Raw genomic sequence first — 27,193 nt, forward strand, 5'->3', positions numbered from 1 at the left:
GAGAAGGGGGGAAGCAGCAGTAAGCATCAACTTAGTAGGTACTTCTCATATTCCTTGACTGGGCAAGCTCGGGGTTTTAAAACAGCAACCTCAACATTCCAGGTCGACACTATCCACTGCGCCACCACAGGTCAGGTATGCCTTCTGTCTTTTTAAGAAAATGAATTGATTTGAGAGAAACATTGATTTGTTCCATTTATTTGTTTATTGGTTGATTCTTGTATGTGCTCTGACTAGGCATCTAACCCCCAACCTTGGTATATCGGGCTGATGCTCTACCGACCAAGCCTATTAGGGCCAGCCCTCTGCTTTCTTATCACCTTCCCTCCACTTATGAAGTAGACCTCTGTTTCCTGATTGTCCTCCTAGGCTGGCCATCACTGCCAGTTTGGGCCCTCATCACTGCTCATACTTTTCTCCCTGCCTGGGTGACAGTAGTCACTCCCACAGCATCTAGCATCTGCATAGACCCCCAAGTCTCTTGTCCCCCCAATACCTGCCATGAGCCTGAAAGCCACATAGCTGCCACCTCCTCTCAGAACAGCACCCCCCCTCCCTTAAGGAACATGTCCCTGTGCCAGCCGGCTACCTTCAGGGCACCTCTACCAGTTCCAGCCAGCAGCCTGCAGAGGTGTGGCCAAACCCCGGTAGGTTGAAGCAGAGAGGTGAGGGCAAGGCAACAGGAGGGACCAAATTCAGTGATTCCAGTTTATAGCCATGGATGAAAGGTAGGAGAGGGGCTGTGCCTGGAAGAGTCAAGGTCAAGGGAAGGTTAGGATGGAAGATGGAGCCAGAAAAGAGGGGGCTAAAGCCACAGTTAAGGGTGGGGTCATGGGTAAGTGGGTGAAGGCAGGGAGAAACGAGACACCTCCCCCCAATTTACCTTTTCAGAAAGCTGCATGTCCCTGAAGGCTGCCTCTGCCAAGAGAGCTCTGTTGTCACCTAATTCCTTGCCTGACACAGGCAAATGTATGAACTAGTAGCCCTGCTCCGCTCTGCTATTTCCACCTCTAGGTCTGTAAAATGGGGACACTAGTGCCTGTACTTAGGCATTACTACATGAGACAAGAAGGACCATGTGGGGTCCTATCTGCCTTTCCATCCTCTGGACTGGAGCAGGTCAGGACTCCCTTTGCTCTCAGGAACTCTCTACTCCTTCCCCATCTGCTCCCTCACCTTCTGCTTCAACCCACGTAGGCTCCAGTCACAGGGTATTCACACATCATCAGGTCCAATTGGGAATCTGAGATCCCATTTCCATGGATAACTGTCCCTCTTGGAATTTTTTGTTGTATTTTTCTGAAGTGAGAAGCAGGGAGGCAGAGAGACTCCCATATGCACCCGACTGGGACCCACCCAGCAAGCCCACCAGGGGGCGATGCCTGGCAAATCTGGTGTGTTGCTTTGTTGCAACTGGAGCCATTCTAGTGCCTGAAGTGGAGGGCATGGAGGGGAAGAGAGAAATAGAGAGAAAGGAGAGGGGGGCAGGTGGAGAAGCAGATGGGCACTTCTGTGTGCCCTGGCTGGGAATCAAACCTGGGACTTCCACACACTGGGCTGATGCTCTACCACTGAGCCAACCAGCCAGGGTGAAAACTTTCTCTTTTTTAAGTCAGAGGAGGGAAGAAAAAAAGACAGAATTCTGCATGCACCCCAACCAGGATCCACCCAGCAAACCTTGTCTGGACCCAATGCTTGAATCAACCAAGTATTCTCAGCACTTGAGGTCAATGCTCAGACCCACCGAGCTATCCTTGGCACCTGGAGCCAATACCAGAACCAATAGAGTGACCTGCTGTGAGAGGGAAGAGAGAAGGAGGAAAGAAGCAGATGGTTGCCTCTCATGTTTGCCTAACCAGGGATTGAACCCGGGACATCCGCACACCAGGTTGATACTCTATCCACTGAGCAAATTGGCCAGGGCTACTCTTGGAAAAATTTAAATATACTCGTTTGAGCTTATAGGACCTCTTCAAAGTTGTCCCCTAGGACAGCAAAAGGCTGCTTACTTAGAACAGGCGACTTTAAATATTGAGATTCTGTCTGACCAGGCAGTGATGCAGTGGATAGAGAATTGGCCTGGTACGGTGACCTCGAGGTTCAAAACCCTGAGGTCGCCAGCTTGAGTGTGGGATCATAGACATGACCCCATGGTTGCTGGCTTGAGTGAGGGGTCACTGGCCGGGCTGGAGCCCCCTGGTCAAGGCACACATGTGAAAGTAATCAATGAACAACTATAGTGCTGCAACAAAGAATTGATGCTTCTCCCTGTCTGTATGTCCCTCTCTCACTAAAATAATAATAATAATAATAATAATAATTGAATAAATGAGTTAGCCCTGGCCAGGTTAGTGTTATCTAATATGCCAAGGTTGCAGGTTTGATCTCCAGTCAGGGCACATACAAGAATCAACCAATGAGTGCATGGAGAAGTGGAACAACAACCAATGTTTCTCTATTTCCCTCTTCCTTTCTCTAAAATCAATACATTTTTAAAAATTGAAATTGTAATATACCTCCCAAGAAGCGTCCAGGTGAGACATTCTTCTTCCCCCACACCCCTCAAGAAAGAATAAAACTTAAGCATGAACAAAATGAGACTGTGGAGCTTGTTTTGTACATTTTTTTCTGGAATAGTGACCTGGTTTGAGTCCCAAAGGAGTTGCTTTTGTTTATTCATGTGTCTGTGAAGGTTTTCTGGGCAATTTATAAAACACTCAAGTTTACAAGACACCTTATTTTATTAATACAGTGATCTCTTCCCACTACACCTAAACAAAAAAAAATGCATGGAAATGTGAAGAGCACAAAATATTTGGCAGGCCCCAGACCAAGATGTCATAGGCTGATCTGCCTGCAGCCAAGAGGGTTTGCTGAAGCTCTAGCTGTCACCTCAGGCAGACCTGGGCACAGAGGTGCATCATTCTGTCCAGGGAAGTCACAGAACCCACTCTAGGGCTTGGTTCTGGGCTGTGCCAAAGCTCAACCCTTGCTCCCTTCCTGAGCACCATGGCGTTAGTTCTTGGCTGTCAGGGTCATGATTAGGAGGACTCCAGGAAGGTTTCCAAAGTGGCTTCACCAGGGACCCCTTCCCCAGGTTTCTTGTAGTCTAGGTCATGGAAGGCACAGAGCTGTACACCATCCTGGGCAAGCCGGGCCCGCAGCGTGGGCTCAGTGAGAACACGCAGCTCATGCAGCCGCTCCCAAGAACAGGAAAAGGCATCAGGGCCCTCACCGCAGCCTCCAGCTGGAGGTACACTGGGGTAGCCAGGATGGGCCATCAGCTCAGCTGTCAGGGAGTGGCCTGTGGGTATACCTTCCAGGGCCCGAGCCAATGCCCCTGACAAGTGATGAGCAGACATGTGCCGGCCACAGGTGCTCAGGCCCACGAAGGCATCAGTCCACCTGTGGATACCCAGGCATCAGCAGGGATCAGCAGGACAGCAATGGTCAGGGCTAGGCCAAGAACAGACGGATCAGGGGCGGAGGCATAATTGTCCAAGCCTGACTCCCTTCGATGTTGAGAAACGGACTCAGCTGGCCAATTGAACAGCCAGCTGGACCCACTGGGACCTACCTGGGCCAGGCAGAGAACAGAGAATAGTGGTTGGGGGACCTCACCTTAGGCCGCTGCGGGAGAAGGGGCCTATGGCAGCCTGGGCGTCACGCTCCACCGCACACGCAAAGGCACGCGCTGGGGCCTCGAGCCAGGTGCAGCGGCCCAATCCACGCTCCAGTGGCAGCCGGGTGAAGCACACCCCGTGAGCCTGCAGCGCCTCTGCGAACACCTGGCACACACCTGCGGGCTGAGAGCAGTCAGGGGGTACTTCTCCCCACCTGGGAACACCTTCCACCCCATCTAGGCACAATGCCCCGTGCCTGCGACCACCAACCTGGGAGCACGTGAACGTGCTGGTGCCCATCCACATGAGTGGGGTTCCTGCCCAGTAATTCCTGAAAGCGGCTCAGCTGTGCCTCCAGCTCTTCCCGCACCTGGATGGGGAGGGCAATAGGCACCTTAAACATCCGGGGGCAGCCTGACCAGGCGGTGGCGCAGTGGATAGAGCGTCGGACTGGGATGCGGAAGACCCAGGTTTGAAACCCCGATGTCGCCAGCTTGAGCGCAGGCTCATCTGGTTTGAGCAAAAGCCCACCAGCTTGAACCCAAGGTTGCTGGCTCCAGCAATGGGTTACTCGGTCTGCTGAAGGCCCGCGGTCAAGGCACATATGAGAAAGCAATCAATGAACAACTAAGGTGTTGCAATGCACAATGAAAAACTAGTGATTGATGTGTCTCATCTCTCTCCGTTCCTGTCTGTCTGCCCCTGTCTATCCCTCTCTCTGACTCACTCTCTGTCTCTGTAAAAAATAAATAAACTTAAAAAAACAAAAACAAAAACAAAAAAAAACCATCCGGGAGCAGCTACCGAAGAGAACCCCTCCGTGTGACTCCTCCAAAGTTGGAACCGGGGAAGCATCCAGCGCCCGCTCCCGACCCCCTAAGGGCGGAGCCTTGAGGGAGGTCCTCCTCCTGCAGCCGCACTTCCGCACCTGGGACAAGGCCACATCTTCCGCTGCCACCGCCTGCCGGAATCCCATCTTGCCGAGGAAGAAGCCTTCGGGGCTGAGCAGAGACGAGGCTCCGTGGCGGGCCGGGCCCACAGGGCGGCCCTCGGACAGGTTGGCGTGGAGTCCCGTGGGGATTTGGTGCCTGAGGGTGAACGCGAGTGGGAGCACTAACGGCCACGGGGTGGCGGGGCCCCAAGCCCGCCCTGACTCTGCAGGGGTTCACTCCTCACCTGCGGGCCAGTTCCGCAGCGCTCTCCGTCGCCGCGCCGTTGACCAGCAGGGACACGCTGGTTACAGCCCCAGCCAGGAAGGCCTCTACGATGCCCTCATCCCGCCGCGGACAGTAACCAAAGTCGTCGGCGGTGACTACCAGCCGCACACGCGGCCAGGCCATCTCTGCCTCCGCCCGCTGCTGCATCGTACCTGAAGGGAGTGGACTGGGCAGTCCAGGACCCGCCCCTAAACGCACCGAAGGCCCCGCGCGACGCTCACTCCCCGACGCGCCTGCACTTTGCCTTTGTTCTTGCCACCTAGCGTTCCCACCGTGTCCCTGCAACAACCTTCCACCTCCACCCAGTGTGCTCCAACTTAACCAGACCACGGCTAGATTTATTGCAACGCAATGCTTTCAATGACTGCAAAAGTGATATTTAATATGAAAAATACAGAAAAGAAAGCCTGAAGAAAAAAATCTCTTACCCTTCCCAGAGATTACCACTGTTTAACTTTATGGGTATAAGTGTTCTTCCAGTATTTTCGCTAAGCAAATAGACATACCCAATTCTCCTCCGCCCAAAGTTTTCACAAATAATGATTAAATCAATGTTATTTTATTATTGTAATGTTTCTTTTTTTCTACAGTGACTATGAACTTTTTCATGTTTTTATTAGCTCTCTATATTTTCTTTTTTTCAAATTGCCGTTTGTCTTTTACTGATTTTTCTGAGACCTTTTTCTGTGATTTGTAAAAGCTCTAAACAACAACAACAACAATAATAATAATAAAGAAAACATGTAATACCGATGGCTTCATTTGAGAAAGCCCCTGCTTCCATCTCTTGAGCTCTGTGCCAGGCTGATTTTTACACTCATAGCCTCATTTTCTTTTTTCTGTGGCCCAGAGAAGTTTTCCTTACCCATAAAGATACAAATAGTCACATGGTTGATAACCAGGGTTTTCATTATGATGTGGGTGTCTTGATTTTCCCAATGGAAGTGCAGTATTTGTGTTCAGCCTACAACATTGGTAATGTCATTTCTGTTTACTAATATGTTTTACAGATGAAGAAACTGAGGCTCAGAGAAGGGAATTTTCTTACCCAAAGTGACCCTGCCAAGACTAGTGGAACTGGGACTACCTCTAAAGCTGTGAGTCTGCATCTGAGTCTACTCTGGGCCTTTAGTCCCTGGCTGCCCCTAGGACAGAGCCAAGCTTGAGGATAACAAATGAGCCCTGGTCGGATAGCTTTGTTGGTTGGAGCATCAGCCTGACACACAAAGGCTGTGGGTTCAATCCCCACATACAGAAACAAATTATTTCTCTTTCTCTCAAATCAATCAATAGATTAAAAAAAAAATTTAAAGAGAGAATAAGCCTGACCTATGGTGGTACAGTGGATAAACCGTTGACCTGGAATGCTGAGGTTGATAGTTTGAAACCCCAGGCTTGCCTGGTCGAGGCACATACCAGAGTCAGAGTCAACTATGAGTTAATCCCCCCACACACACTTTGTCTCTCTTTCTCTCTCTCTCCCCTCTAAAATGAATAAGTTTTAAAAAAGAAAAGAAAGAAGAAAGAATACCAAATGATACCCACTTCTGTGAGGTCAATGTAAGAATTGGAGGCCTCAAAGACTTCACCAAGATTTTGGCATGTGGACTGTTGTGTTCAAATGTGATTATTAAATCGTCAGACCTCAATCAACTATTATTCTCCACCAGGAAGCTGAGCCTGGAAAGGCCGAAGATCCTGAGTGTTTGAAGAGTGGAAGGAGGAAATTGACATTTATTGCACATCGATTCTAATACTACTAGTGGTACTAGAAGTATTAGAGATTAGGGGTGAGCACCTCAGTTCCTACCCCCAAGGAGCGCCATCTGGTAGACAAGGTGTGGCAGAATGTAGAATGGGATTTGCGATCATTCTGTTTGGGAAGGGGTGATTGAGCCTTTGGGGAAAGCTTCTCTGAAGAGATTACATCTAAGGGGGAACTATGTGAGGAGGAGTTTACTAGGGAGAGGAGGCAAAGATGTACAGGGATTTTATGGGATACCCAGTGTGTTGTATGAAAATCTAATCTCCATACTCCCAAGAGGAAGGTCACTTAATTTATAGAGGAGGAACAGAGATCAGAGAAGTTGAGTCACACAGGCAGGAAACAACAGAGCTAGGAACTGAAGCTAGATCTGTGACTTAGAGCCGGGACTCTTCCACTGGGCTCAGGAAGACTGCAGAAGGGAGAGGATGCAAGACAGACCCTGGGGTTGTCCACACAGGAGGCCCAGGACAACACAGGGACTAGAGAGGAGCTGAAGAAGGTGCTTGTGTCTCTAGAGAAGACTGTGGCTTTGTCTCTTACGCTCCCCTCAGGGCAGATGAGGAGAGGATCAGAGCAAGCTCTCCTTCCGGGCTCCAAAGGTGGGCGTAATAGAGCCTGACGAAATGGGGGAGGAGCCAGTGTGGGCCCCGCCCATAACCTTTGTGCCGAGGGAGCTAGAGAACGAGCTCTCGCGGAGAGCCAATCAGGATGCCGTATGCAAATAACAAGCGGGGAAGAATTGGGGAGACTCCAGAACACAGCATCGCTGCCCCCTAGCAGGCGTAGATTGCATTTACTGGAGCTAAGCGAGGAGCCGACTCTGGTGAGTAGGTGGGCTTTCGGCCAGAGACAGACGCCAGGGCACCAGGGGTCTGGGAAGGTAGAGGGTCAGAGGCGGTCAGAGACAGGATACGGATGTTCTCCGGGACCCCACCCCTGATGACTCTAGACACGGATGTGTACGCAGATGGCCAGAAGACTCCTAGCAGAGAAAGGGCTAGATATGTGAGGGACATGGGGTGGGAGAAGAGAGGACCTGTGGACCCCTGGGCCACTGACTCTGTCCAACAGATGGATAGAGACTCGAACCCATAAAAGCTTAGGGGGATTCTCACGCCATTTCCCTGCCTGGCGCAGAGGAATACGGGGCTGCACTACAGAACCGAAGAAAGAGGAGGCTGGCAGTGGACTAGGGTACCCACATCATGACCAGCAGCCGCCACCACTCAGGATACTTGGCAGACGATGAGGCCGGCCACAGCGTGTACCTGGCCCGGGTAAGTGTGCCTAGCCAGGTCTGACTCTGAGGCGGGACCCCATCATGTTCCTTACCAGCTCCAGTGCCCTCAATCACATTTGCTATTGTCTTACTTTCTGGGGCTCTTAATGACGTTCTTATCTCTTTGACCACTGCTCTGACCCCCTGCTGAGCCCCAGTCACCCTTAATTTCATCCCCTGTCCCCCTGACTTCTAGTGGCCTGAGAGGAGCGTAATGGACTGGGCACCGAAGCGGGATCTTGGAATCTATTCAAGGGCTTCAGTCTCAAGTTGTAAAAGCAGCCATGCAGTGTACAGGGCTCAGGACCACAGGTGGTCTGTGCAACCCGCAGTAAAGCAGTGCTGGCCTGCTCTGTAGACAGATGAGAAGCCAAGTGGGACTCGGGGGTTTTGTGATTACCCACTCACATCCTATGTGAGGGCAAAATTGGCTTTCAGACCCCCAGCCAGGGCTTATGTACATGAAATGTACCTGTCAGGGAAGCTTCAGAGCAACCCTAAATAGAGCCCCACTTTGCAGAAGAGGAAACTCGACCACAAGATGGGCCGTTGTGCTCACAGTCACACAGCCTGAGGATGGTAGAACCAGGGTCCAAATGTAGGGCTTCCTGACTCCAAAACATAGTTCTTTCCACTGCCTACTCCCCACCCAGCTCCTGGTGCTTTAGGAGGACTCAGGGATCCCTCCTCCTCTGAGGAATTCCTGCCCACTGTGACATGCCTGTTTGCTTAGGTGCAGCCGCCTAAGAAGCCAGCATTCCCAAAAATGGGGCAGGCCTCCAAGCTGGGCCACATGCCACATCCATCTTCAATGTTTGACCCTTCGGGCAGCTCAGGGCTTCACAGCCACTGTCGAAACTTGAGGGACTCTCGGCCGTTTGGTAGCTTCCTGGATTTCCTTGTTGAGGGCCAGGTGCTGGACAGCCTGCAAAGGGTGGTGGAGGAAGCAGTTGAGCGCATGGCCACCATGAAGACAGAGACGGGGTTGCCACTGGTGGAGGTGGAGGACCCAGTGGAGGTGCCGAGGGGTGGGCGGCGGGTACGTGCCCGGCCTAGCCTCAGCACCATGCACCGGCACCGTGTCCAACCCAGCCTCTGCGTTGGGCACCCCAACAACTACCCATCCTGCTCCAGTTCCATGTCTGACTCACATAGCAGTATCTCAGCCGGCCACCTGGGCTCCCACAGCCAGGACAGTGACCGGGGCTACCATGGCTTGGGCCCACTGCCGCTCCCGAGGGACAAACTCCTGCAGGAGAAAAGCCTCAAACGTCTGCTGCGGCTGGAGAACAGAGGGGTGAGATGTGGGGCCATGGCCTGGAGTTGGTAGGATGGAACTCAGCCCAGAGCCCAAGGTCAAGCCTGGCTTGGCTGTTTTCGGACACCTCTGAGAATCCCCCTCTCTCCTCAGAAAAGCCTGGGGCAGTCCTGCTCCCAGAGCGGCTACCTCCCGTGGGATTCGTTGAGCTCAAGCTTGGGCACACCTGAAGCATCAGAGCTGGGGCCTGAAGAGAGAGAGCTGATCTTCCTCAAGAGGGAGTTCAACAAGGAGATCAAGTCCTTGCTGAGCCAGCCAGGGTCCTTCGACCTGCCTGGCTACTCTTCGCTCCATGAGCCCCATCGGACCCTAGACTTCCTGGCCAAGCACCACCTCTTCCCTGCCCTGCAGAATGTGGTCAGCCAGGCTGTGGACAAGCTCAGTGGCGCCCGCCACCACAATGGCTGCCCTCTCTTCCCCTCCGAATGGGAACCCAGTATGGAGCCCAATTCGGAAGTCACACCAATCTCCAAGCGGGCCACACCCACCGAAGGGGAGGAGTCCTATGAATATTCTCTCCCCACTACAACCTCCAGCTTCAAGACGGTTCCAAGAAGGGTCACCAAGTTCAGAGGACGAGGCAAGGCAAAGGAAAGTGGTTCCCCCATGTTTAGTGCCCAAGGGACCACCAGATTCGGGCTCCAGGTGATACCCACAGAAGATCCCAAGGTCCCCTTACCCCACCCCATGAAGGAAACACCTGACAAGAACCCCAAAGAACAGAGACCACCCATGTTCTCTTCTGGGCCTCTGAGCTCCAGCCAAAGAGCCCAGCCCAGGCGGAGACTACATCTCACCCTGCCTGCCCCTGGTATCAAGGTGGATGTGCCCAGCCAGACCCACCTCACCTATGTCACAGCTCCACTTGCCTCCTCCTGTCCTCTCTCCTCCCACCCCCTTCATGTGTTCTCACCACTTGCTTCCTTGGTAAGAAACTTCTCCCCATCATTCACTTCACTGTATCTGGGGACGACCTCCTCAAGGTTGGGACTGAGGTGTTTAGGGGCAAGTTTGCAGAGGAGGGGGCCCTTCAGCCACCATTCCTAGTGATCACTGTCGCTGGCAAATCTCTTTCCCTGCACTGTGGAAACCACCTGAGCAGGGAATAAGCTGAAGGAGACCAGGAACCCTGACCTAGTTACCTCCAGGTGTTGTCAAAGATAAATAAATGCTATTTTTAATTCTGATTTTTTTAACATTTACATGTGAATCTTGGAGACCCTCCCATATGGGGATGGTCCATCTCTTGTGGACGGTAGCATGAACCCAGAGTGGGATCCTGAATCCTAGGTCCAGTACCCTCTAATCCTGCTGCTTTGAACAGGGCTCCAGTGTATCTATCTACCTGATGACAGGGAGTTGACCAGGAAGCATATGGAGAAGATGTAGGTAGCTTCACCCCAGTAGATCTCTGACCTAGCCTCTGACTCTACTCTCACCCATCAAAGCCCAGGAACAGCCCTGGCTAGTTGGCTCAGTGGTAGAGCATCGGCCTGGCGTGCAGGAGTCCCGGGTTCGATTCCCAGCCAGGGCACACAGGAGAAGTGCCCATCAGCTTCTCCACCCCTCCCCCTCTCCTTCCTCTCTGTCTCTCTCTTCCCCTCCCGCAGCCAAGGATCCATTGGAGCAAAGTTGGCCTGGGCACTGAGGATGGCTCTATGGCCTCTGCCTCAGGCGCTAGAATGGCTCTGGTTGCAACAGAGCAACGCCCCTGTTGGGCATGCCGGGTGGATCCCGGTCGGGCGCATGCAGGAGTCTGACTGCCTCCCAGTTTCCAGTTTCAGAAAAATACAAAAAAAAAAAAAAAAGCCCAGGAACATTTCCCTCTGTACCCTTGCTTGGACTAGAACCTGCTGGAACCTGGATTATCCATACTGGCTGACATGGTGACGGTGGTCACCAGCCTTGTGCCGAGCCTGACTGGTGTGGCCGGTGTGATGATAGTGTGGTAGGTGTGAGGGTTAGCCAACACACAGGACCCTGTGCTCAGCTGTTGAGCAGGACAGCAGAGCAGATGTGTCGAGACCGTACCCTTAGTATGATAGTCATGGTATCCACGTGGGCGACATGGGGAGTGCTCTGGGCGTGAGGGACATCCCAGGGCAGCAAGAGTGGCATGACATGTCTCCCTTTCCCTCCCTGGCTGCTACACAGAGCCCCAATTACAAGTATATGAGGAAGACAACGCTGCCTTCCATCTCATTCAAGTCCAGGCCCCACTTCTCCAACCCCTGGTATGAGGAGCTTGTCAACTACTTGATAGAGCGGGCCGTCTCCTTACTCATTTGCAAGTACAAGTTTGAGAGGAACCTCACCAAGAAGCTGGGCTTCATCTCCTTCCCTGTCACTGAGGCACTCATGGATCTCTTGCTGGGCTTCAAGAAGGTAAAAGGCTCCCGCATCAACCTGTCCTCGCAGGTCAACTGGAGCTGCCTGCTGCACAAGTTGGAGGAGGCCTCACGGGCTCAGCCAGTGTCCCTGCAGACCTCCCAGCATGACACCTCCCAGCACAACACCTGTGATCACACTGCCTCCCACACCAATCAGCACAGCAAGAAGTCCCACTCCACATTGCCTGAGCCAGCCATTGTCATGGATCAGGAGGGGGCCAAGGAGCCCTGCCTCCACACTGAGTTGCCGGGTCCTCAGCTGCCCACCTCTCAGGAGAAGCTGGAAGAGCCCATGAACCTCTTGCAGCCTGGGTCTTGCAGCACTGGCATGGGTTTCAACCGGTTTGAGCAAGCTGTGGACAGAGGGAAGAGCCAGAGCAGTGAGGAGGAAGAGGAGGAGGAGGAGGAGGAGGAAGAGGAGGAGGAGGAGGAGGAAGAGGATGAAGACAAGGACTATTTATTTTTTGAGAATGAGAGTGAGACCCAGAGTTCCCTCAAGTGGAGGCAGAGATCAGCCACTCCATAGACAGTCCTGGGGATTTCCCATGTGGTCCCCTAAGCCGAACCAAGTTCTGGATTCTCTGTTCCTCTACTTCTTCCAGGAAAATGCTGCCCACCCAACCAGCCCCTGCCCTGAGCAGAGGTCAGAATAGGCTAAATGCCCACAAGAAGCTTTGCTCAGCCTCTCAAAAGAGCCAACATGAAAAATAAATCTTTTGTTGATGGAGCACTGTTTTCTTGTCTGGAGATTTCAGCCTCCCTTCCACGCACCTTCTCACATGCCCTTGCATAGCACCTTCAGCAGGCCAGGCCTGGCTGCATCTGGCTTTCATGACAGCTGGCAGTGCTTGACCCCGTGACCTTACATACTCAGTTAAACACAAATCCCTGTTCATGGCCTTTCTCTACTCCAGTCTGCATCTTCCTGGCTCTTCAAGCCTCTCAGTGTTCATTGTCCCCCTCTATCACAGCCCCTCTGCATCATGGTTTCTGTTTGCAAGGTACTCCTCCTCTGCCAGGGTGGTTCCCTCCTCCCTTTGACCCTCACATTCTGACTGAGGAACCACCCTTTCCTGCTGCTCCCAGGCCACCTGTCTTCCCAATTTGTATTTCCCACCTTCATGTCCTGAATATGGCAATTTCATGCCAACCTACAAGAGGGCTGCTAGATGGTCAAGCTGTGGGTTGACTCTGCCTCAGGTTGGTTACATGACTACCCTTTTTATAGTGGTCACTCACTTTAGAAGGGTCTGTGGGCATGGCGGGTCTCATTTCCAAGGTTCTCCTGGGGCTTCTAGCCTTCCTTTGCCACCAGCTGAGCACCCTCCTCCCCTCTGCCTTCCTCGGGCAGTCTCTTTGCTCTCCTGTTCAGGCATCTTTGCTCAGGGACCAGCTCATCCTCTCCCCTCACCACCCTTTTTCCATGGCTGAGAGAACACGTGAAGGTGCTCCATGCTGCCTCACCATGCAGGAGGCGTATGTCTCACACCTCTACCTGAGCCCATCTGGTGCAGAGAGGCCAGGCCTCCTCAACTCAGCCTGACCATGCTCAGTGGCCCACAGGTAATGACACAGCAACTGTAGAGCTTCTTCTGGAGCCAGGCAAGGAAGACCTTCCACACAATCCCACACCCTGCAATTCAGGGAGGAGGACTTGTCCACTGCCAGCCAGAGAAGGACCAGTCCTAAGGTGGGGCTGGGGGCAGGGCAGGGACCCATTTTTCCACAGAGCTCTTTTGGTAAGAATCTTTTAGGGAACATGCTCAGTTCATAAGATTGATTCCTTGAGGCCACCCACTGCCACCACCAGCACAGTGTAGGGCCACGACAGCCATTTTGTACCTTATTGCCATACCACTTGGCCATAGTTGCTTGGCCCTATTGGTGTATTCCTAGTCCAAGCTAGTCCAGTCAGGTTCTTTCCTAGGAGTCTGCAGTTGGGGTGCACTGCTTGATTCTGGTTCAGTTTGCACTGATGGCTGAAGACAAGTGTGGCTGGTGAGGAACAGCCATCTTCCACCACAGAGAGGCAAGAAATCCTGATGGCAGGAGGGACCCAAGAAGAGGAGCCCCAAGATTCTGAAAGAGAGCAGCTGCTGGTGATACCCACCAACTCCCCAGGTCCTACTGTCCTCAAGGGATAATTGTACATATTACCACCCCAGCTTCAGAGGCACATGTCCAGGGACTGTCCCTGGAGCAGGAGCATACCCTTTGGGAACCACTGGCACATGGTACTAGAGACACCCAATCTTAGCTTCAATTTCAATATCTGTTGGTTTGTAAGAAACTACTCCAAGACTTAAGTGGTTCCAAACCATTTGTTTTTTATTTGTATATTAATATACAATAAAAAAATATACATAATGCTGTTTTTTATTTGTATATTAAAAAATTTTGTTTATTGATTAATCTTAGGGAGGAAGAAAGATAGAAAATGTTAATTTATTATTATAATTAAAATACATAGCTCTACCCTGAATTTTCTTTTTTTTTCTTTTTTTTTCTTTTTTTACAGAGACAGAGTCAGAGAAAAGGATAGATAGGGACAAACACCAGAAATAAAACCACATATATATAGTCATATAATTTTTGATAAAGGGGCCAACAACACACAATGGAGAAAAGAAAGCCTCTTCAATAAATGGTGCTGGGAAAACTGGAAAGCCACATGCAAAAGAATGAAACTGGACTACAGTCTCTCCCCCTGTACAAAAATTAACTCAAAATGGATCAAAGATCTAAACATAAGACCTGAAACAATTAAGTACATAGAAGAAGACATAGGTACTCAACTCATGGACCTGGGTTTTAAAGAGCATTTTATGAATTTGACTCCAATGGCAAGAGAAGTGAAGGCAAAAATTAATGAATGGGACTACATCAGACTAAGAAGTTTTTGCTCAGCAAGAGAAACTGATAACAAAATAAACAGAAAGCCAACTAAATGGGAAATGATATTTTCAAACAACAGCTCAGATAAGGGCCTAATATCCAAAATATACAAAGAACTCATAAAACTCAACAACAAACAAACAAGCAATCCAATAAAAAAATGGGAAGAGGATATGAATAGACACTTCTCCCAGGAAGAAATACAAATGGCCAACAGATATATGAAAAGATGCTCATCTTCTTTAGCTATTAGAGAAATGCAAATCAAAACGGCAATGAGATACCACCTCACACCTGTTCGATTAGCTGTTATTAGCAAGTCAGGTAATAGCAAATGTTGGAGAGGCTGTGGAGAAAAAGGAACCCTCATACACTGTTGGTGGGAATGTAAAGTAGTACAACCATTATGGAAGAAAGTATGGTGGTTCCTCAAAAAACTGAAAATAGAACTACCTTATGACCCAGCAATCCCTCTACTGGGTATATATCCCCAAAACTCAGAAACATTGATACGTAAAGACACATGCAGCCCCATGTTTATTGCAGCATTGTTCACAGTGGCCAGGACATGGAAACAACCAAAAAGCCCATCAATAGATGACTGGATAAAGAAGATGTGGCACATATACACTATGGAATACTACTCAGCCATAAGAAATGATGACATCGGAACATTTACAGCAAAATGGTGGGATCTTGATAACATGATACGAAGCGAAATAAGTAAATCAGAAAAAAACAGGAACTGTATTATTCCATACGTAGGTGGGACATAATAGTGAAACTAAGAGACATTGATAAGAGTGTGGTGGTTACAGGGGGGAGGGGGGAATGGGAGAGGGATAGGGGGTGGGGAGGGGCACAAAGAAAACAAGATAGAAGGTGACAGAGGACAATCTGACTTTGGGTGGTGGGTATGCAACATAATTGAACGACAAGATAACCTGGACTTGTTATCTTTGAATATATGTATCCTGATTTATTGATGTCACCCCATTAAAAAAATAAAATTATTAATAAAAAAAAAAGATAGGGACAAACAGGAACAAAGAGAGATGAGAAGCATCAATTATTAGTTTTTCGTTGGGATACCTTAGTTGTTCATTGATTACTTTCTCATATTTGAGCCTTGACCGTGGGGCTACAGCAAACTGAGTAACCCCTTGCTCAAGCCAGCGACCTTTGGTCCAAGCTGGTGAGCTTTGCTCAAACCAGATGAGCCCGCGCTCAAGCTGGCGACCTCGGGGTCTCGAACCTGCGTCCCCCGCATCCCAGTCCCATGCTCTATGCACTGTGCCACCGCCTGGTCAGGCTACTCTGAATTTTCTGAACGCAACATTTTGGATGAGTTAATTAAAAATGAACTTCCTTTCTGTTTTGCTGGTGCCTCAAGTACATGGGTAGTCAGCCTATTCTTTAAGGTAGCCCAGAGCCAGCCAGTTCCCCAGTGGCTCCAGCACCCGGCCTGGAGTGAAATCAACCCAAGAATGTTCCATTAATGGATAATCAGGGGTGTATATTTCACTTGCTTCTGAAAAGGCAGTGAGACATGTCAGAAACCTGGGACACACAGTTACCCAGGCTTGGTTCCTACAGTCATTTGGTTTACCAGGGCTTTCTCTGTTTTCCTGATAGTTTCGGGGCTTTCCTGTGAAGAACAAGGCATTATCAACAGCACAGCTCCCTGCTGCCCTCTGCTGCCCAGTGGTAATAGTGTCATGAAAGGAGTCGAGATTCCACGGGAATTCAGAAACCCCAGGGTCTAGTGACTGAGGTGACTCAATGTCAGAGAGGGGACAGTGCCTGAGTGGGGGATTATTTAATCGTGGGCTCTGGGAACTGAAGGACCAGGTGATTCAGTATATGAGGTCTGTCGACTTTGTGACCACAAAATCCAGTGGTCAAGCAACCTCAAGACCCTGCAGCTACGGACCCAGGGTCTGAGGGGAGAGGCCATGATTGAGGATTCAGGGGGTTCAGAGGCTGCTGGGTGGGGGACCCTCACCTACAGCGGCTGGAGGGTGGCTCTCTTGCCGCTTGAAGCAGCACCCGACTTCCTTTGGTACTCATTGGTGAGTCCTCCGAAGCGTGGACCAATGAAAACCCTCCTCGTGTCTCCGGCCCCCTCCCAGCCGCTCCAGAGCTGAGGGAGGGCCTCCTCCATGCCAACCAAATGGTAGGGCAGGAGGAGCGCTGTGCAGGCCCGCGACTGGCTGCCGCGTAGGGCTCTGTCAAACTCGATTGGCCAGCGGCGGAGACGGAAGCGGCAGGCTCGAGGGCCGGAGCTGGCGGAGCCCGGCTGGGGCGATGTGGATCGCGGTTCGCGGTGGAGCTGCGGGAGCAGTGCTGCTGGGGCTATTGCTGGCGCTCTTTGTGCCAGGCAGCGGTGCCGCCAAGACTGGCGCGGGGCTCGTGACCTGCGGGTCGGTGCTGAAGCTGTTCAACACGCAGCACAGGGTGCGGTTGCACTCGCACGACATCAAATACGGATCTGGTGCGCGGGGACCGGGATTGGGGCATCGCTAGGGGGCGGGGCCTGGGGCTGGGAGTTTGAATGCTTGGTGATTGTGGGGTCTGCGGGCCAGGGTTCTGGGGTTATCTGGCTGAGGTTAGTGGGGGCCCGAAGGGGACAAAGACCTGCGGTTGGAGGGGGTCGTCGGGATATCGGGGGCGAGGAGGGTCGTCTGGAAGATGAGGGCCAAAGGACTGGGAGTTGGGGACCAGGGGTGGTGGCTGGAGATGTGCCATTGGGGTCCCAGGGTTCAGGTTGTCCGGGAACATTTATGGTGTTTGGGTCGAAGGTCTCGAGTTCCTGGATTGACCGCGACCCCGGGGGTGGGGTGGGGTATCTCCGTCAGGCAGTGGCCAACAGTCGGTGACTGGCGTGGAGGCGTCTGACGACGCCAATAGCTACTGGCGGATCCGCAGCGGTTCGGAGGGCGGGTGCCCACGCGGGTCTCCAGTGCGATGCGGGCAGGCTGTGAGGCTGACGCACGTGCTCACTGGCAAGAACCTTCACACCCACCACTTCCCGTCGCCGCTGTCAAATAACCAGGTGAGCTACCTCCCCCAGCTCCAGGAGAAGGCCCTGGTGTGTGTGTGTGAGGGTCTGGGGATAGAACCTACTCTTCCTCTCACCTGCTCTCAGCGTCGGCTTTCTCTGTAAAATAGGAATTATCAATTCAGAAATGTTTACTGAGCGCCCCCTCTGGAGGGTCACTCACAGGTCACTCTGCCAGGGTCTCATTCTCAGCCCAGGGGAAAGATGGACAAAGAATGATGATCTGATCCTGCTAGATAGCTAGCTCCACTCATGGGGGCGATTTGGACCCAGGAGGGACATCCACATTGCCTTTGGGGTGGGAAACAGGCAAGGGAGGAGGAACTCAGGCTAAGTGTGGAGGATAAGTAGGGTCCTTTTAGGCCACAGAGAGAAGAGCATCTTTCAAGGCCTGGGTAAGAGCTTGTGCATGGAGTTTACTGGAACTGAATAGGAAATGGGGGGGGGGAGGTTAGGGAGGGAGTGGGGGTGGAACGGAGGGTGCTTTTCGAGGGTTGTCAGAAGAAAAAGAGTAAGCTAGAGACCTTCATTGTCAGTCTGAGGGGTTGGACTTTATATTGAGAGTCAGAGGGGTTGGGGAGGTGGTTAAGGATAGAGAAGGAGGCCTTGGCTCTATGGGGGCCAATGGTCACCACCCAGCCAGGTGGAGTGGGGTTTGCATGTGTTTGAAGAGCCTGTGTTGGGGAGGCCCCTCTGGGTGCTGAGGCTGGGGTTATGTTGTCCCATTTTGTAACTGTGGAACCTGAGGGCCAGTGCCCTAGTGGGAGTGCTGCTGCCAGGCAGGTGACCACAGGGGACTCAGTATGCCCTCTGTGGTAACTACTGTTCCTCCATCCCCTGTACCCATAGGAGGTGAGCGCCTTTGGGGAAGACGGTGAGGGTGATGACCTTGACCTGTGGACAGTACGCTGCTCAGGGCAGCACTGGGAGCGGGAAGCCACTGTGCGCTTCCAGCACATGGGCACCTCTGTGTTCCTGTCAGTCACCGGTGAGCAGTATGGGAGCCCCATCCGTGGGCAGCATGAGGTACACGGCATGCCCAGTGCCAATACACACAATACCTGGAAGGCCATGGAAGGCATTTTCATCAAACCCAGTGTGGATCCCTCTGCAGGTCATGATGAACTCTGAGTGTCTTGGATGGGCAGACAGAGGGTAGCAGTGTGGGGTGTCTGCAGGGCCACTGGTGGAGACTTCAGGTTTGTAGGGGTTCTCAAGTGCCTTTGTTAATTAAAGAATGCTGGTCTGTGATTGTTTTGGAGTGAGCCTGGAGGTGACTAAGAGGTGCCAACTCTCTCTGGCCCAATTCATCATCTCTTTCTCAGTGCAAAACTGCTGTCTCCCACACAGCCAAACAATTGAACCTGTCCAAACCTTTTTGATGTTTTTCCATGCATTCCAACACTGCTCTGTTACCCTTAGGTGGTCTAATGGCAAGTGATACTGGTTCTCTAACCCTTGAGCTTCATGAACCTTCTTGTTAAGGGCTGGGGCTGGGGCCAGGGCTTCAGAAGGATGAATGGGAGGCCAGCTCTTTTCGGCAGGGTGACACACAAGCTCTCCAGAACACCTCATCTCTTGGCATGAGGCCTCCCATTCTCCTAGCACCTTTCCCCTAGCAGTTGTGAAAATCTTGACACTTTATAAAAATTGATTTTAGAGAGGAAGGGAGATCAAGTGTGAGAGAGAAACATTGATTTGTTGTTCTACTTATTTATGCATTCATTGGATGATTTTTTTTTTTTTCTGATTTTTTTTTTTAAAGATTTTATTTACTCATTAAAGAGAGGAGAGAGAGAGAGAGAGAGAGAAAGAGAGAGAAGGGGGAAGGAGCTGGAAGCATCAATTCCCATATGTGCCTTGACCAGGCAAGCCCAGGGTTTTGAACCGGTGACCTCAGCATTTCCAGGTCGACGCTTTATCCACTGCGCCACCACAGGTCAGGCCCATTGGATGATTCTTGTTTGTACCCTGACCAGGGATCAAACTTGCAATGTTAGTGTATCGGGGCAATGCTCTAACCAACTGAGCTACCCAGCCAGGGCTCTTGACACTTGTTTTTGAGCAAGCACCAGGCCAGGACTCTGACATTAGCTGGAAATTAGCATCACAGGCTCCCTCACTCTTGGTGAGAATGGTACCACATGCATCCCAGCCTGTTTAGGCATGTAGCATCTCAGGCCCCAACTACGACTTTCCAAGGTCTTCAGGAGAGGGTCCTAAAGAGATAACAAAACTTAAAAAGATATCGTAAGGTAAGGTAACTTCAAAGAACTGCTACCTGCAGAGATCTGAGAAGGCTTTCTGGAATAAGAGACACAATTTTTTTTTTTTTTTGTATTTTTCCGAAATGGGGAGAGACAGTCATACAGACTCCCGCATGCGCCCGACCGGGATCCACCTGGCACGCCCACCTAGGGCAAAGCTCTGCCCACCAGGGGGCGACGCTCTGCCCCTCCAGGGTGCCGCTCCGCCACGACCAGAGCCACTCTAGCGCCTGGGGCAGAGGCCACAGAGCCATCCCCAGCGCCCGGGCCATCTCCGCTCCAATGGAGCCCTGGCTGCGGGAGGGGAAGAGAGAGACAGAGAGGAAGGGGGGGAGGTGGAGAAGCAAATGGGCGCCTCTCCTATGTGCCCTGGCCAGGAATGGAACCCGGGTCCCCCGCACGCCAGGCCGACGCTCTACCACTGAGCCAACCAGCCAGGGCCAAGAGACACAATTTTGTCAGGCAAAGAAATACAGCTTAAAGGCAGGAAAATCAAATAGGAGGGCACTAATAAAGGAAGGTAACAGTGAGCTCTGCTAGTTTGTGAATGACCTCTGGAGGTTGTGGCAGAGATTACAGGCTTCCTACACTTGCTAAACTCCACCCAGTTAGGGCTGTGTGTAGAGTAGGGGCTTAATTAAGGTTGCCTCTGGGGGAGAAGAGTACCATTCTCCTGAATGAGAGTAAAAGAGTCCCAGGAGTGGCTGAGGGTAGCAACTGGTTGGGAGGGGGCCTGGAGGAGTGTGGGCAGACCACCTTACATTTGAGAAATTAATTGACATTATAGAGGTGGGAGAAAAGCTCTAGCCACTTGTGGGGCCTGAGGAGAGGAGGTTCCTATGTAGGCCTATTATTCCCCACACACTTTCCCATGAGTTTATGCTCTGCTTAAACACAGACCCCTCCCTGGCCTCTCTACTGCCAGACCTCTTGAGTATTGTCTACAAGTCTATTTTCCTCTCTCATCACTCACCTGATCTGAGATAGGACTAGAGTGCTAGCAGATTGTTGGAAGGTGATCCCAGAAAGCACTGTTGTAGGAGTAAGGCTGTGAGAGGAGAAGGAAAGGCAGCTAGTGAAGGTTGCATTGCTGAGAAAGTTACCCCTGTATGCAACTGGGGCTTAATTCCATGGGGAAGTTCTAGGACCCAGTGTAGAACAAGCATCAAAGTGATTCCAAGTAAGAGGCAAGGAGGGGTGGTGGAGAACCAAAGTATCTGCCCTCATTGGCTGAAGGCTGCTGGGTGGACTGGGGTGGGGATTATTTTGCAGCACTTCCCACTTGCCCTAGGCATTGGGAAGTGTACTTAAGGGCTTTTACTCTACAGCCAGAATAAAGCCCTCAGGAAGTGCTGCAGGTGCTGGCAGGGAGCATCCTCTGGCTAGTGTTGACTGCCAAGGGGCTGTGGGCAGGGAACCAATAGGATCACCTCTGCCAATCCAAGGGGACATTCTGGTCCATCCCTGGCACCTCCTGTCTGTAAGAGTCCCCTTCTGCCTCTGCCAACTTATTATCTTCCTACCATCACACACAAAAGTGCAAAATGTTAAGAGTGGAATCAAGCCTGACCTGTGGTGGCACAGTGGATAGAGTATGGACCTTGAACACTGAGGTTGTGGGTTCAAAATCCTGGGCTTGCCCAGTCAAGGCACCTATGGGAGTTGAAGCTTACTGCTCCTTTCTCCTCTCTGTCTCTCTCCTTTCTAAAATGAATAAAGTCTTTAAAAAAATAAAGTACCAGCATTAAAAAAAAAAAAATCCTGGACTTGCCTGGTCAAGGCACATATGACAAACAACAAGCAAGCAAAGAACAACTGAAGTTAAGCAGCTATGAGTTGATACTGCTAACTACCCACTCCCATAAAATCAATAAGTAAAATCTTAAAAAAAAAAAAAAAAAAAACAAACAGAATCAAACAGTGCACACAACATGCAGTGATCTTTGGGAAATCAAGGTGGGAGCAGGTAAGATGGCTTCCAACAATACAGAACAAGACCTAAAATAAAAACAGGCCCTGGCCAGTTGGCTCAGTGGTAGAGCGTCGGCCTGGCGTGCAGAAGTCCTGGGTTTGATTCCCGGCCAGAGTACACAGGAGAAGCTCCCATCTGCTTCTCCACCCCTCCCCCTCTCCTTCCTCTCTGTCTCTCTTCCTCTCCCGCAGTGAGGCTCCATTGGAGCAAAGATGGCCAGGGCCCTGGGGATGGCTCCTTGGCCTCTGCCCCAAGCGCTGGAGTGGCTCTGGTCGCAACAGAGCGACGCCCCGGAGGGGCAGAGCACTGCCCCTTGGTGGGCAGAGCGTCGCCCCCTAGTGGGCGTGCCGGGTGGATCCCTGTCGGGCGCATGCGGGAGTCTGTCTGACTGTCTCTCCCTGTTTCCAGCTTCAGAAAAATACCAAACAAACAAACAAACAAACAAAAAAAACCCAGCAGCAGCAGCAGCCGCCTGACCAGGCGGTGGCACAGTGGATAGAGCGTCGGACTGGGATGCAGAGGACCCAGGTTTGAGACCCCGAGGTCGCCAGCTTGAGTGCAGGCTCATCTGGTTTGAGCAAAAGCCCATCAGCTTGAACCCAAGGTCACTGGCTCCAGCAAGGGGGTTACTCGGTCTGCTGAAGACCCATGGTCAAGGCACATATGAGAAAACAATCAATGAACAACGAAGGTGTCACAACGAAAAACTAATGATTGATGCTTCTCATCTCTCTCTGTTCCTGTCTGCTGTCCCAGTCTATCCCTCTCTCTGACTCACTCTCTGTTTCTATAAAAAATAAAAAAAAAAACAGCAACAGCAGAGCTCTCATTTATTGAACACTAAGTGCCAGATGCTGGGCCAATGATTTACACAGCCTTTCATTGGCTCCTGGCAGTAACCGAATAAAGCAGGTTCAAAAGATTCAAACCTAGCTCTGCCTGCCTCAAAAACATTTGCTCTCTGCCATTGGGTTGACAGAGTAAAACAGGAGGGTGCCCAGATGCACAATAGCCTAAGCACTCCCCCACCCACCCACCCACCCACCCACCCACACACACACACACTGCAGCTATGTGAGGGCCGGATGGTGTATTGTACATCTTTCCAGGTCACCAGCCCAGGGTGGGCACTTAATGAATGCTTATCCACAGTGAATCGCAATCACGCAAGGACCCAAGCTGACACCCTCTTCCCGGTACCACAGATCCCCGGACTCCAAGACCCAATCTCTGCAGCTCAGGCCTACTTGGGTGGCATCCACCAAATTCCACTCGGGTCAGGTCTGGTGATGCGAGGGGGTAGTGGGAAGGTGGGGTTGGGGCTACCCCAGCCAGAAAGCCCGTTGCAGCCGAATTTCCTGTCTGGGAGGTACAGGGAACAATATTAGCACGCAAAACGAAGCGGGTTTGACCGCGCGGATTGGGATATTTTCCAAGGGTCGCAGTCCCCTCCTTCGTGGGCTCAGCCGCGCAGTGGGCGCCCCCCACCGGATTTACAAGTATTCTCCTCCGAGCTAGAAGGCTCGCGGACGGTGGAGCTGAGAAAAGGCGGGCAAAATTCCTTTTGATAAATTATGAATGGGGAGAAAGTGTGGAACTCATTGTTAAAACTGCAGAGCCCGAGACTCTGCCTCAGCACCGCCAATCCCGGCCCGGAGGCTATTTTGAAATCGCTCAGGTTTCAGCCAATAGGTGTGCGGGAGGCGAAGCCCCCTCCCCCCTCCCCCCCCCCCCCCCCCCCCCCCGCGCCGGCGCCGGCCAACGAGCACCGCTCTATGCTAAGAAGCTGAAGACCCAGCCCCGCCGACTGTCAGCCGGTTAAAAATGGAGCGGGTGGGCCAGAGGGAGCCACGAGGTGCCGGGTCGTCCTGGTTAGAGACGACGCGGGCGGACGACTGCTCGGACCTCTCTCCCGCCATCCTTCTGCGACAGGCCCCCAACCAGGGGCAGAAGGGATGTCCCACGACGTGAGTAGCAGAGTCCCACGTGGGGGCGCGTGCAGGACGGACCTATTCCGCCTGACTGTGTGAAAGGGCGCAGCCTGGACCCCCGGTGCCCTCTCCGGGCAGGGGAGTCCAGAGAGCAGGAAACCCCCAACACTCCCTTCCTCTGTGTCGCCCTTGGCTGCTGGGCAGCGAGTCTGTTAGGACAGAACGTGGAGTCCAAACTAGGGACCAGGGGCCAGGGATGGGGTCTTGAGCTGGCAGGGGCGCGTCGTCCCGAAGTGGGGCCACCTTTCTCCCAGAGTTGCGGGCCAGTGAAGACTCAGGGTCGTCGGTCTGTATCCACTCCCGCCTCAGGCGTGAGTGGGCTTCGGACTGCGGTGGAGCACTAGCCCCTCTTCTTTGTGTGCACACCCCTCCCCCGTCCTCTCCTGGTTTGGTGCTACCCTTCAGTTTACGGGGTCTCTCGTCTACCGTTATCTGGAGCGTGCTGAAGAAGGTCCGGGTACCCTGGGATGCTGAAGACCCCAAGTACTGCAGCCCCGCTGATATCTTCCTCCCGGCTCTGATGTTCAGCACAGGACTTCCATCCCTACCTGCCCACCCACGATTGAGCTTCCCACCCTCGTGTATTGGGGGAGGTCCCCCCTGCTGGCCGCAGGTGCTCTGACGAGGTTGCACTACTGTGCTCTGAGAAGCAGTGCAATGATATTGTCAAAGCATCTGGGACCAAACTTGAGGACCCCCCCCTTCCCCCACATCTTCACCTATTCCCCAAGTAGGGCCCCTTGGGCCTGTAGGTTCTCCCCTCCCCCCTGCCCTGCTGGCTCCGTTCTCCATGGAAACTTGAGATCCTGGCGGGGCCTGGGCCTCTGGGGTCAGAGGGCACCCTTCCCCCAGGCAGAGGCCCCGCCCCAGTGAGCCTGCATTCCTAGCTTGAGATCCCCACCAACCGACCGACCACCACCAGGAGAGGCGGGGCGCTGGCAGGCCTGCCTGACACTCTTTCCCTGTTGCACTACTGTGGGCCACTGGGAAGCAGTGCAATGATGAAAGGGCATCAGTCAGGTCCAGCTAACCACGAGCAGCTCCTGGGGGAAGAGAATTTTGCTGCCTTACTCCACATCCCAGCAGTTAGGTACAGGTGTGGAGCTGGGCTGGATCCTCCGTCAGAGGGTTAGGTGAGTGCAGAGCTGGGGGGTTGTTCCATAAACTCTCCATGTGGGTCATGCCTGGACAGGCTCAGGGTCAGAGGTCCTGGATTCAGAAAAGCTCTGGTTTGAAGAGGATCTTTCATATCAGCACCATGGGTAAGACTGGGAACTCCAGGTTTGGTCAAGGTCTTGTGGAGAAATAGAGGCCCACTGCTTTGCATGGAGGGTCTAGCTGGGCCTGGTTCAGACCCAGCTCACCCTTGACCACGTGGAAGTGAACTGGACCAAGTTCTCCTTGAAGACTTGAGGAGGACTAGACTCTGGAGAGAATGTTCTCCTGGGTTCTCAGCAGGAGGAGCACTGTTTGGGGTCAGTGGGTGGCCTGCAGGTGATGCCCACCAACTACACCATCTTATTTTCTTTCAGGGAGATATGCTGCCCTGAGCCTGCAGGCGAGACTGTGAAGTACTTGGCATGCCCACACTCACAGCAGGAATTGGGGAATTGGAGCTAAACTGCCAAGGACCCTGGCCATGGGCATTCTGGCAGGGTCACCTCCATTATCAGGATCTGACACAATGCACAAAGTTTTCATGTGCCCAGTGACAGTCATTCAAGCCTGTCTCCTTGAGAGGAAGCCCAGGTTCTAGATGGGTGTTTGGGAGTATCACTCAATCCTTGCTGAGCACATCAGGATACTAGTTTCACCCCCACCTTGGGGGGTAGAAGCCCTGGCATCCATGGAGAAGATGAGGGTCAATGACACATGCTCCCTTGCTTCCTAGGCCTCATCTCTTGGCAGTTCCTCCATCCCAAGACCCAAACCCATCCACCCTACCCCTCAGCTCCAGGTACCTTGGCTGGAGGTGGCCACTCTTACTCCTGTGCAGATTCTGTACCTACTAGCTGGAGCCCTTGCTGGCTGAGGCTTGTGGACTCAGAGGTCTGCTTAAATGTGCCCTTCTAGGGAAAGCCTTATCGGGGTTTAACAGCATCCAATGTCCCTCCAGCAGAGCCTTTTAGATTGAAATTTTCTCCTGTGGCTTTATCCTCATTAGATTGGGAACCTTTGAGGGTAGGCAGGGACCATGTCCTTTTTTATTTTTCCAATTTATTTATTGATTTTAGAGAGAGAGTGAGAAAGAGACAGGCACATCGATCCATTCCTGTATGTGCCCTAACTGGGGATTGAACCTGCAACTTTTGTGTATCGAGGTGACACTCTCACCAACCAAGCTATTCAGCCAGGGAAACCATGTCTTTATTATTCTTTTTTATTGCAAGAGAGAGACAGACAGACAAGGATAGAGAGGAGAAGCATCAACTTCTTGCATCACTTTAGTTGTTCATTGATTTCTTTTCATATGTGCCTTGACTAGGAGCCACAAGCCAAGCCAGTGACCTTGGGCTTCAAGCCATTGACCCCATGCTCAAGCTAGCAAGCCAGCACTCAAGCCAAGGACCCTGCACTCAAACTAGCAATCTCAGGGTTTCAAATCTGGGACTTCAGTGTACCAGGCCAATGTTCTATCCACTGTGCCCCCACCAGTCAGGCCAACCATGTCTTTTTTTTTTTTTTTTTTTTCAGGGACAGAGAGAGAGTCAGAGAGAGGGATAGACAGGTACAGACAGACAGGAACAGAGAGAGATGAGAAGCATCGATCATCAGTTTTTCGTTGTGAGACCTTAGTTGTTCATTGATTGCTTTCTCATATGTGCCTTGACCGTGGGCCCTCAGCAGACAGAGTAACCCCTTGCTCGAGCCAGCGACCTTGGGTCCAAGCTGGTGAGCTTTTGCTCAAACCAGATGAGCCCGCACTCAAGCTGGCAACCTCGGGGTCTCGAACCTGGGTCTTCTGCATCCCAGTCCAACACTATCCACTGCGCCATCACCTGGTCAGGCCCATGTCTTTTTTAATCTCTTGAGAGTGTCTGGTACAGAGAGGGGCCCATTACACTTTTTAAAAAATACAAATAAACATATAAAGTGTGAAGTAATATTAGTATAACATGCTCAGAGTATTAATCAGGGGTCTGCTTGACTCCTCAGAGAATGTTTGTCCTGTTTATAAAAAGGCACATTATATATATATATATATATATATATATATATATATATTTTTTTTTTTTTTTTTTTTTTTTTTTTAAATGGATTTTTAAAGAGAGAGAGAGACAGGAACTTTGATCTGTTCCTATGTGCCCTGACGGGATCGAACTAGCAGCCTCTGTGCTTTGGGACGATGCTCTAACTCAGTGGTCCCCAACCCCCGGGCTGCAGACTGGTACTGGCTCATGAGCCATTTGGT

At 51.8% G+C, this 27,193-nt stretch overlaps 3 protein-coding genes across 4 annotated transcripts; 2 read left to right on the plus strand and 1 right to left on the minus strand.

Annotated features, from left to right (window-relative positions):
* Window positions 1-2,722: 2,722 nt before the first annotated feature.
* On the minus strand, window positions 2,723-5,468 carry YDJC (YdjC chitooligosaccharide deacetylase homolog). 2 transcript variants are annotated; one of them, XM_066259967.1, is made up of 5 exons: window positions 4,800-5,468; window positions 4,552-4,711; window positions 3,894-3,993; window positions 3,622-3,799; window positions 2,723-3,405 (listed from the first exon to the last, which is right to left on the minus strand). In XM_066259967.1, the coding sequence occupies exons 1-5, from the start codon at window positions 4,985-4,987 to the stop codon at window positions 3,042-3,044; spliced, it is 990 nt and encodes a 329-aa protein (XP_066116064.1). In that variant the 5' UTR covers window positions 4,988-5,468; the 3' UTR covers window positions 2,723-3,041. The 2 variants fall into 2 exon arrangements, with proteins under 2 accessions (XP_066116064.1, XP_066116065.1); XM_066259968.1 differs by having other exon boundaries at window positions 3,267-3,405; window positions 3,622-3,806; window positions 4,800-5,451.
* A 388-nt stretch (window positions 5,469-5,856) lies between these two features.
* Window positions 5,857-12,287, plus strand: CCDC116 (coiled-coil domain containing 116). The gene is made up of 6 exons (XM_066259985.1): window positions 5,857-5,937; window positions 6,511-6,630; window positions 7,746-7,885; window positions 8,621-9,184; window positions 9,299-9,874; window positions 11,360-12,287. Exons 3-6 carry the CDS (start codon window positions 7,814-7,816, stop codon window positions 12,119-12,121), a joined length of 1,974 nt encoding a protein of 657 aa, XP_066116082.1. The 5' UTR covers window positions 5,857-5,937; window positions 6,511-6,630; window positions 7,746-7,813; the 3' UTR covers window positions 12,122-12,287.
* A 4,436-nt stretch (window positions 12,288-16,723) lies between these two features.
* On the plus strand, window positions 16,724-18,802 carry SDF2L1 (stromal cell derived factor 2 like 1). The gene is made up of 3 exons (XM_066259969.1): window positions 16,724-16,984; window positions 17,349-17,545; window positions 18,401-18,802. Exons 1-3 carry the CDS (start codon window positions 16,798-16,800, stop codon window positions 18,680-18,682), a joined length of 666 nt encoding a protein of 221 aa, XP_066116066.1. The 5' UTR covers window positions 16,724-16,797; the 3' UTR covers window positions 18,683-18,802.
* The last annotated feature ends 8,391 nt before the right edge of the window (window positions 18,803-27,193 follow it).

The sequence above is a fragment of the Saccopteryx bilineata genome, chromosome 2 (assembly GCF_036850765.1).
Source record: "Saccopteryx bilineata isolate mSacBil1 chromosome 2, mSacBil1_pri_phased_curated, whole genome shotgun sequence".
NCBI classification, from domain to species: domain Eukaryota; kingdom Metazoa; phylum Chordata; class Mammalia; order Chiroptera; family Emballonuridae; genus Saccopteryx; species Saccopteryx bilineata.